Source organism: Malaclemys terrapin, chromosome 3 (assembly GCF_027887155.1).
Source record: "Malaclemys terrapin pileata isolate rMalTer1 chromosome 3, rMalTer1.hap1, whole genome shotgun sequence".
Classification (NCBI taxonomy): Eukaryota; Metazoa; Chordata; order Testudines; family Emydidae; genus Malaclemys; species Malaclemys terrapin.
The window spans coordinates 198,478,200-198,488,816 of NC_071507.1; the positions used below are offsets into that span (position 1 = coordinate 198,478,200).

The following is a 10,617-nucleotide window of genomic DNA, read 5'->3' on the forward strand; positions in this document are numbered from 1 at the left end:
GGTTAACTCCTGACCAGGTAGGCTCTGTCCACACCAAGACACGCTTACACAAAGGCAAATCTCATTGATGTCAATGGGAGTTGCAAGTTAGGGCAATGCTAGGCCCTATGTGTTTATTATATTAACGATTCACAGTGCAGGGTCCTGTCCTGGAGAGTTTACAATCTAAAAATCCTTAATTGTAAATTACTCGGGGCTGGGATTGTCCTTTCAATAAGTGTTTCTATAGGGAAATAGCACAAAGAGGCCTTGGTTCCTGTTTGCAGCCCTGAGGCGCTACCATCATAAAAACAGTAGTAAATCAGGAGTACCTGCTCTGAAATCAGTAGAGACCCACTCAACTGGTTTCAGTAATGGGAGAATCAGGATGACAGTTACTAATTTCAGGTGGGTGAAACAGATACATATTTGGGGAGATTTAGCTAGAAGGGCTTCGTTCCCATCAGTACTTTGGAATATTTTTAACTTGTGGTAACCGCAAATCTACCCCCAGCTGACAAGTGCACCCTTATCCCCCTCTGTTTCATCCTGCCTCAGCACAGGGGCCTGGACTTGATGATTTCTTGAGGTCCTTTCCAGCCCTACATTTCTATGATTCTGTGTTTGTATTCTTACTAATTATTTCTATTACCGTAGTCCCTGGGAGGCCTACTCATGGACCAGGACCCCATTGTGCTAAGTGCTGTACAAAACACAACACAAGGATGGTCTCTGCCCCAAGGAGCTTACACCCTAAGTACCAGACAAGAGACAACAGATGGAGACAGACAGATGAGTCCAAAGGAACGATGAGACAAATTTGATCAGCGTGATAGGCAGTGATCTCTGCACACAAACAGCCTAACCATTGTCAAGCTTGTTGTAGGTGTCATGGCAACGGAGAATTTTGATGTCATTTCCAAGCGGATAATACCTCTTCTAGATGATGGTGTTTCTAGGAATTGTGGTCTGGTGCTGTTCACTCAGCATTCATGATGTTCGCCTGTAATTTTGCTTTTGGAAGCTGATGTTTCTGGGAATGAGTCAAACACCCCGATAACCTTCACCAGTGAAGTTAGTCTGCAGGGGAGCTTATAAAGGTCTCTTTCTGCATACTATATGGTAGGTCGGGGTGCTGATTGGTGGGCGAGACCTCAGTCTTCAGGCTTAGCTTTTCAGTCAAGTAGCCAATACCCCATTTAAATATTTTTATTCTCACCTTGGTATCAGCAAGTGAACGTGATTATAACTATAATCAGATGTTCTAGATCTGCTCTAAGAATTATTTTGTGGATGTTCTCTGGCCTGTGTTATACAGGAGATCAGACTAGATGACCACAATTGTCCCGTCTGGCCTTGGAATCCATGAATCATCTCAGTAATATTCAAATTAGTGGGTGGTTGAAAATTGGGGGCAAATCATGAAAACTTGCATGAAAAACGTGTCCCTTTCTTTTGTCAAAAAATGTCTGAATTACAAAATAGTTTGACAAGCTCTAATTAAAATCCTCCAGGGGAAAAAAAAAAAAAAAAAAAAACCTATGTAGCAGGAAACGTGAATTCATTGGGAGATAATTGTGCTGGAGTTGGCTGGATATATTTGCACTCACTTCTCAGTGAATGTGAAATAGACATTGATCTAAAATCTCGGGGATCGTTTAATTGAGCTTATGGGTGTGAACAAATAATATTAGAACCTTTTGACTTTGTACGCGGTTCAGCCAAGGGGAACAAATCCCTTCCTATAATTCACGGAGACTACAGCAGGTGGCTTTATGAGAGATGTCACTTGGGTAAAGTACCATAAAGCATTATGTGTCTTTAGAAGATGATGTTACATAACATGCTAGTGACCCACCTGAGCTGCGGAAATCCACAAGTAACAGGAGACATGTTTATTCCCCTTCTTTCAATAAAGGCATGAATTGTCTCCGGTGTATGTGTAGGGGCATGAATGGGGAAAAGATTGGATAGCTCTTTCATTCTTCTCTAGGGAAATTCCTAATAATACCCAGCTCTTATATAGCACTTTTCATTAGGGGATCTCAAAAGCACTTTACAAAGGAGGTCAGCATCATTACCCCCATTTTTAGACAGGTAAACTGAGGCACATGACTTGCCCACGTAAGTCATGGGCAGAACTGGGCTCAGAACCCAGACCTTCTGAGTCTTACTTGTGGAGAGGAGTGCTGTGTTTCATTCAGCATCCCATTTCTTACATTCTTGAATGGTTCATTCCATCAGGAAAGCATCTCCCCAACTGTGATATAAACCACAGCCCAAGAGAAAATGATTGGGGTTAATTAGTCAACACATCAGCTTACTCCACTAGGGATGGTCAAAAACGTTCTCTTTAAATTGTTTTCTGATGGGAAATTGGGGTTTCCTTGAATACAAAATGTGCACAATAGCTTTCTGCTTTCCATGGCAAGTTTCAATTTTTCATTGAAAAACTGGAAACACATAAAAACTGAAAAGTTTTTTGCCAAAAAACTGAAAATCGGCTGACTGCAAATGTTTATTTTGGGGGATTTTTCTTTGTCAAATTTCAATGAAATTACATATTTTGTTTTTTGTCAAAAATTTCCATGGGGAAAAATTCCATTGGTTTGAACACCCCAAGTGTTGAAAGAGTAGGCAAGGGGAAAAGAAATCAATGCACCAGAAGACACAGAGCTCAAAATTCTCAAAAACAGATACCAAAAGTTATGCTCCTAAGTCCATATTTAATCGCCGGGGGGGGGGGGGGTATTTTTACAACACTTAAGTAACAAGTCCCAAAGACATCATTTTTTGTAAAAATGCTTCCAACCAATCTGCTCAACTCTATGGTTGCAGGTGAATTTTTTTAAAATTTCACTCCTAACGTGGCAGAAAGCGGTAGTGGGGGCCAGCAATTGCCAGTCATTCGAGTTTCTGTGATTACTTGTAGCCCCTCCAGTCTACATAGACACTGTCAGAGGGAGAGATTTAAATATGGTAGAAAATGCTAATAAGATACTATTCTTTGATTTATCTCTACCATAGCAACCATGTTCATAATAAGGAGCCCTAAAGCAAACACAGCACCCCGAATGCAGCCTTACTAACCGTATGGAAAGGAACTCTCACCTACCTGGGCGGACACATGGTACTCTCAGTGACCTCCAGGCTAAGTGGTGGTTAGAGATATCTACTAGAATGTTTGGATCAAGATTGTATCGAACACTCCAAGTTAGAATCCTGCACAGCAGCATTTTACAGACCCCACAGCCCTATAAACGCAGGGACTCTGACTCCATCTGGCACAGCTCTTCCCACTCACTCCTTCTGGTGCCTCTTCTCTGCAGTGACACTGAGATCCCAGCCGACCTTCAGCCATGAAGATCCTGTACCTGCTCTTTGCTGTTGTCCTTCTCCTCTTCCAAGCTACTCCAGGTGAGACTGAAAACTGTGAAGAGAGGCTTTTCTAATGAGTTTTAACGCCACCTCTTCCACTGCCACGCTAGGTGGGGTGGGTTCTCGGACACGTCTTTTACACTGTTTATGCTCAGTTCCCTATGTGCAATGGGGAAACAATATCACCTAGCCCACGCACGCTTTGTGAGGGTTAATTCGTTACTATCTGTCCAGTTCTGTGAAAATGCAAAGGGCTCTAGACTAAGAAATAAATTGGGGTAACTCCTTTAAAGTCAATGGAGCCACGCTGCTGTAAAACTGGTTTAAGTGAGGAGAGAATCTGCACCACACATTAGATTCATGCATGTAACTCAACCTTATCTTTGGGGAAAATGAGCTTGGTAAGTTTACGGAGGGGATGGTAGGATGAGGTTGTATACAGTGGCATACAGCCCATCCGTGACTGCTATCTCCAATGGTCTGAGATGGGACACTAGATAGGGAGGGTTCTGAGTTACTACAGAGAATTCATTTCCAGGTGTCTGGCTGCCGGGTCTTGCCAACGTGCTCAGTCTTTAACTGATCGCCATATTAGCAGAGGAGAAGGAATTTTCCCCCAGTCAGATTGGCAGAGACCCTGAGGGTTTTTCACCTTTCTCTGCAGCATGGGGCATGGGTCCCTTGCATGTTTAAACTAGAGTAAATGGTGGATTCTCTGTAACTTGAAGACTTTACATCAAGATTTGAGGACTTCAGTAACTCAGCCAAAGGGTTAGGGGTCTATTACAGGAGTGGGTGGGCGAGGTTCTGTGGCCTGCAATGTGCAGGAGGTCAGACTAGATGATCATGATGGTCCCTCCTGGCCTGAGACTTTATGTTTAATACCTATTTAATTACCTCCGTCTGTTCTCTTCTTGGGGACTGCTTCTGAGTTCAACTGTAACTGCAATCCTTCCTGCGATACCAAAATGCTGTCGAATAAATAGACAGTGGACAACGTGCATTCACTGAGAGATGATGGTCAAGCTGAGCATGCCCGTGTTCATCTTTCAGGAAATGGGGAATGGTTGTCACGCCTTGTGATCTAAAATCATAGCTCATACTTGACTGGAGTGTATAGATCCGAACAAACGACTTTATGCTTTTTTCTTTGTGCAGGGTCTGGTGAAGAGGAAAGGATCCCTTCCTGTAGGTTCCTGGGAGGTTACTGCATAAGGCCTAGGCAGCGCTGTCCCTCAGGACGGTTTCTGAATGGACCATGTGGTTTCAGAGAGAGATGCTGCAAAAGATAGAGACCATGCTGAGCTGCACATGGGGGGCCTCGGATCATCCAAAAAGATGTTTGCTCCCCTCTTTTCAATAAAGACAAGCTGTTAAATCATAGCTGCTTGAGGACATGACTCTTCCTTGGGAGTGGGGGGTAGGGAGAATGGGGGTGTGAGGGAGAGGGAAAGGGAAAGGACAGAAGTGGGTATCATCCGTTTCTATAGAGACTTCTTTCTAACACTACAGACTTGAATGTTAGCACATGTGGTGCTAATCACTGCTTCTGGGTGTCCCCAGTTACTCATAATAGGATCTTACACCTAAAGTTGGATTCTAAATTCCCTCACTGACCATAAAGTGTGGAAAAAATACTGTTATTTCTGTCCTGAAAAAGCACATTCCCTCAACCAAAATCATGCCAAAACAAACATAAAGATATACACATCTGAGCTGGGGGGGAGGGGCAGGATTCAGATATGTGTTCTCCACAATTCACACAAATGCGGTGGTGTAGATCTCTGTTGCAGTGCCATGTTAGAAGCTGACAAGCAGCCTGCAGCCAGCACTAACTCCTTTCCCGGCCTTCCCAAAATATCCCGCCCCTCAGAGTTTCACCTCAGCACCAGTGGCTGCAGTTTGCAAAGGGGCGCAGCTCTCAACTCTGAGGAACGAGCTCTCCTCATGTGGAATAAATGGTGAAAAAATGGAGTGTCCTGACTCATTCCCAGCCGCAGTTACCCAGATCACAAAGGCAGATGGGGCCTCGTTACACAACACGCTTTCCCTAGTGTTCACACAGGTGTCTTTGTACTCCTGGTGGCATGTGGGACTGGAGGCCTACGAGTGACCTGCAGCTGGAAGTGACTCCTATTCCACCCTCCAGATGTGTTCCACACCTGAGTGTCGCCCCCATTCTAAATATACTCTTTGCTTTTCTCTTTAGAGTAGCCAACTGTTTCCTCATACTGTAATCCTTCTGCCCATCTAAGTTGGCAACAACAAGGGCCGGGTTCTGTATGTAGGGGTTCCATTTCAATAACGCAATGCAAAACCGGCTCGAGCCCCCACCCAGTGACCTGGGACAATTACATACCACCCCCTGGGTGCCTCTAAGAGGCAATACTTCCCCTCTCGCAAGCACGGAGTCTGAGTGTGACAGAAAATGTTTAATAACATGAGGTAAACAACATCAGCATTAAATTGGAAAAACACCACAAACAGGATTCATAACACAAACCATGAGCAAAAAACCCACCCCAGCAAATTGGGCTGTGTCCTTTCCCTTTGGTTCTTGAATCCAGCAACCCAAAATCACCCAGAGTCCCCAAAGTCCAACACCCCCAAAGTCTCTTGGGTCCAGCAACCATCAAAAGTCCAACAAACTCCAAAGTCTCTGTCTCTGGTCAGTGCAGCCCCAGAGTAAAAGGGGGGGGCACGCAGGGTGTTAAGGGGCATCTTACGTGATCCAAGGCCAGCCAGCCATCTCTCCGTGGCGTTCCACCGCAGCCTTCACCACAAGCCAGTCCACTTCCTGCTGTCCCACAAACTGCTCCGCTCTACGAGCCGCTCCAGCCATCCCCACAAACAGCTCCACTTGCCATTCCTTGTGCCGCTCCAACTGTCCCCGCAAGGCTCCGCGCCGCTCACTGCTCCTCCAGTCATCCCCACAAATTGCTCTACCAGTGGCTTAGCAATATAGCTTCAGGCTCCCCCACTAGTTAACACAGCACTCAGTGATCTCAGTTCTTAGTAACATTAGCTCTTTTGTGATTTCAGCTCTTAGCAATTTCAGCTCATAGTAGGGGAGCCCCCGTGCTGGTGCACTACTGGCCCAAAGTGAACTCAGCTCAGCAGTCTGTAACTAGACTCCTAATGGAATCAAAGTTAGCTCTGACATTCAACAGTGGAGAGAGGAGATGGTGCAATTGGTGTTGCAGACCCTCAGAGAACAAGGAGGGGCCATCCCCTCACATACAAATACCTGTCCCCAACCTCTCTCAATTCACTGCATTTTGTAACCCATGCCCCTTGTCAAGCAAGTGCTACTTTGGTAATGATGAAGGACTCACTTAGTCCTTCTGTCATACAACAGTTCCACTGGCCTTGATTCACAGAATCAGGGTAACAAAACTTTATTCTTCCTGCCCCAATAACAGAGAAACTGTGGATCCCACACCAGCCAAAGTAACCACTTTCAGTTGCTGTTGTTTCATGCCAGGCGAGTGGGGGGCACACAGGGCGTTAAGGGGCACCTTATGTGATCCGAGGCCGACGGGGTTCCACCGCAGCCTTCACCACGAGCCGCTCCACTCCACCAGCTGTCCCGTGAGCTGCTCCCGCCGTCCCACGAACTGCTCTGGCAGCTGCTCCACTCTGCTCACCGACCTGTGAGCCGCTCAGCTCTGCTCCACTTCAGCTGTCCCTTGGGCCGCTCCCACAAGGCTCCACTCTGCTAGCTGCTCCTCCAGCCACTCCGCTCCGCTCCACTCACCAACCTGTGAGTCACTCAGCTCCACTCTGCTAGCTGCTCCGCCAGCCAATTAGCATTATAGCTTCAGGCTCCCCCACTAGTTAACACAGCCTCAGAGATCTCAGCTCTTTTGTGATTTCAGCTCTTAGCAATTTCAGCTCATAGTAGGGGAGCCCCACTGCTAATGCACCATTGGCCCAAAGTGAATTCAGTTCAGCAGTCTGTAACTAGATTTTTAATGGAATCAAAGTTAGCTCTGATATTCAACAGTGGAGAGAGGAGATAGTGCAATTGGTGTTTCAACCCTTCAGTGAGGGCCCATACCATCAGGTACAAATACCTATCCCCATCCTTTCTCCATTCACTGGGTTTTGTAACCCATGCCCCTTGTCAAGCAAGTGCTACTTAGGTAATGGTGAAGGACTCACTCAGTCCTTCTGTCATACAACAGGTTCACTGGCCTTGATTCACAGAATCAGGGTAACAAAACTTTATTCTTCCTGCCCCAATAACAGAGAAACTGGGGATCCCACACCAGCCAAAGTAACCACTTTCAGTTGCTGTTGTTTCATGCCAGGCGAGTGGGTGTGCCTATGCAAACAAGATCAGCCCCTGGAGTTCTTTTCCACACTCGCCATAATTCACCACCAGATGTCAGGGTAGAGCTCGTCCTGACTCTGCTTACAATACGAACCCCTGGAAAAACACTCAGCCAGCACTCCTAGTACAGCCTCACTGCCTGGACAGAGAGGAATTGTCACCTCCTGTTCATACATGTGAAACTCTGGGTGATTGTTCAGGGCAAGTGATGCGTGCAGTTGCTTGCAGGGATTTCTGGCTACAGATTGCATCAGGTGCACCTAGGGTCCCATCGGTTAACACCTCACAGAGCTCTATAAATACTGGGACACTCTGTCTCCATCTGGTAAACAACCTCCATCTCACTCTGCCTGGTGCCTCTTCTCTGCAGTGACACTGAGATCCCAGCCGACCTTCAGCCATGAAGATCCTGTACCTGCTCTTTGCTGTTGTCCTTCTCCTCTTCCAAGCTGCTCCAGGTGAGACTGAAAACTGTGAAGAGAGGCTTTTCTAATGAGTTTTAACGCCACCTCTTCCACTGCCACGCTAGGTGGGGTGGGTTCTCGGACACGTCTTTTACACTGTTTATGCTCAGTTCCCTATGTGCAATGGGGAAACAATATCACCTAGCCCACGCACGCTTTGTGAGGGTTAATTCGTTACTATCTGTCCAGTTCTGTGAAAATGCAAAGGGCTCTAGACTTCAGTCCTATTGAATTACGCTAGAACAGAAAACACATTGCCTAAAACTAGGCATGTCACCAGGTGCCTGGCTATACTAAATCTCTATTTGGGTATATGAGCTGCTCCCCGGTGTGGGGGCTCAGTTAGTTATCCACAGTGGAAAAGTAAATGCAAGTGCAGTGCATGCCCGGGTAGATACACAGCACACAATCCTCTTCTCACTTACATTATATTTTGTAGTATTGGTCAATATTTATACAGCTGTAGCACTCTGAGAGCCCGATCAGGCTGAGGGCCCCATTGGACAAACAGAAAGTAAGATGAAAATAACTCCTGCCCTGAGGAGCTGATAACCTAAGAAATAAATTGGGGTAACTCCTTTAAAGTCAATGGAGCCACGCTGCTGTAAAACTGGTTTAAGTGAGGAGAGAATCTGCACCACACATTAGATTCATGCATGTAACTCAACCTTATCTTTGGGGAAAATGAGCTTGGTAAGTTTACGGAGGAGATGGTAGGATGAGGTTGTATACAGTGGCATACAGCCCATCCGTGACTGCTATCTCCAATGGTCTGAGATGGGACACTAGATAGGGAGGGTTCTGAGTTACTACAGAGAATTCATTTCCAGGTGTCTGGCTGCCGGGTCTTGCCAACGTGCTCAGTCTTTAACTGATCGCCATATTAGTAGTTGAGAAGGAATTTCCCCCCTGTCAGATCGGCAGAGACCCTGAGGGTTTTTCACCTTTCTCTGCAGCATGGGGCATGGGTCTCTTGAATGTTTAAACTGGAGTAAATGGTGGATTCTCTGTAACTTGAAGACTTTACATCAAGATTTGAGGACTTCAGTAACTCAGCCAAAGGGTTAGGGGTCTATTACAGGAGTGGGTGGGCGAGGTTCTGTGGCCTGCAATGTGCAGGAGGTCAGACTAGATGATCATGATGGTCCCTCCTGGCCTGAGACTTTATGTTTAATACCTATTTAATTACCTCCGTCTGTTCTCTTCTTGGGGACTGCTTCTGAGTTCAACTGTAACTGCAATCCTTCCTGCGATACCAAAATGCTGTCGAATAAATAGACAGTGGACAACGTGCATTCACTGAGAGATGATGGTCAAGCTGAGCATGCCCGTGTTCATCTTTCAGGAAATGGGGAGTGGTTGTCACACCTTGTGATCTAAAATCACAGCTCATATTTGACTGGAGTGTATAGATCCGAACAAACAACTTTATGCTCTTTTTTCTTTGTGCAGGGTCTGGTAAAGAGTCAAGGATCCCTTCCTGTAGGTTCCTGGGAGGTTACTGCATAAGGCCTAGGCAGCGCTGTCACTCAGGACAGTTTCTGAATGGATCATGTGGTCCGAGAGAGAGATGCTGCAAAAGATAGAGACCATGCTGAGCTGCACATGGGGGGCCTCGGATCGACCAAAAAGATGTTTGCTCCCCTCTTTTCAATAAAGACAAGCTGTTAAATCATAGCTGCTTGAGGACATGACTCTTCCTTGGGAGTGGGGGGTAGGGAGAATGGGGGTGTGAGGGAGAGGGAAAGGGAAAGGACAGACGTGGGTATCATCCGTTTCTATAGAGACTTCTTTCTAACACTACAGGCTTGAATGTTAGCACATGTGGTGCTAATCACTGCTTCTTGGAGTCCCCAGTTACTCATAATAGGATCTTACACCTAAAGTTGGATTCTAAATTCCCTCACTGACCATAAAGTGTGGAAAAAATACTGTTATTTCTGTCCTGAAAAAGCACATTCCCTCAACCCCAATCATGCCAAAACAAACATAAATATATACACATCTGAGCTGGGGGGGAGGGGCAGGATTCAGCTATGTGTTCTCCACAATTCACACAAATGCGGTGGTGTAAATCTCTGTTGCAGTGCCATGTTAGAAGCTGACAAGCAGCCTGCAGCCAGCACTAACTCCTTTCCTGGCCTTCCCAAAATATCCTGCCCCTCAGAGTTCCACCTCAGTGCCAGTGGCTGCAGTTTGCAAACTGGGGCGCAGCTCTCAACTCTGAGGAACGAGCTCTCCTCATGTGGAATAAATGGTGAAAAAATGGTGGGTCCTGCCTCATTCCCAGCCGCAGCTACCCAGATCACAAAGGCATATGTGCAGATGGGGCCTTGTTACACAACACGCTTTCCCTAGAGTTCACACAGGTGTCTTTGTACTCCTGGTGGCAAGTGGGACTGGAGGCCTACGAGTGACCTGCAGCTGGAAGTATCAGAGGGGTAGCCGTGTTAGTCTGAA

At 46.3% G+C, this 10,617-nt stretch overlaps 1 protein-coding gene and 1 long non-coding RNA gene across 2 annotated transcripts; both read left to right on the forward strand.

The window, feature by feature from the left end:
* The first annotated feature begins 3,294 nt into the window (after window positions 1-3,294).
* Window positions 3,295-4,712, forward strand: LOC128833612 (gallinacin-10-like). Its single transcript, XM_054021593.1, has 2 exons — window positions 3,295-3,396; window positions 4,516-4,712. Exons 1-2 carry the CDS (start codon window positions 3,339-3,341, stop codon window positions 4,647-4,649), a joined length of 192 nt encoding a protein of 63 aa, XP_053877568.1. The 5' UTR covers window positions 3,295-3,338; the 3' UTR covers window positions 4,650-4,712.
* A 3,076-nt stretch (window positions 4,713-7,788) lies between these two features.
* Window positions 7,789-9,834, forward strand: LOC128834783 (uncharacterized). Its single transcript, XR_008444485.1, has 2 exons — window positions 7,789-8,151; window positions 9,610-9,834. It is a non-coding gene; the product is annotated as an uncharacterized LOC128834783 (long non-coding RNA).
* Window positions 9,835-10,617: the final 783 nt, after the last annotated feature.

Coding starts and splice junctions, on each gene's coding strand:
- LOC128833612 (XM_054021593.1), top strand. CDS start 3,339: ATGAAGATCCTGTACCTGCTCTTTGCTGTTGTCCTTCTCCTCTTCCAA. Junction 3,397..4,515: donor CCTCTTCCAAGCTACTCCAG/GTGAGACTGAAA, acceptor TTCTTTGTGCAG/GGTCTGGTGAAGAGGAAAGG.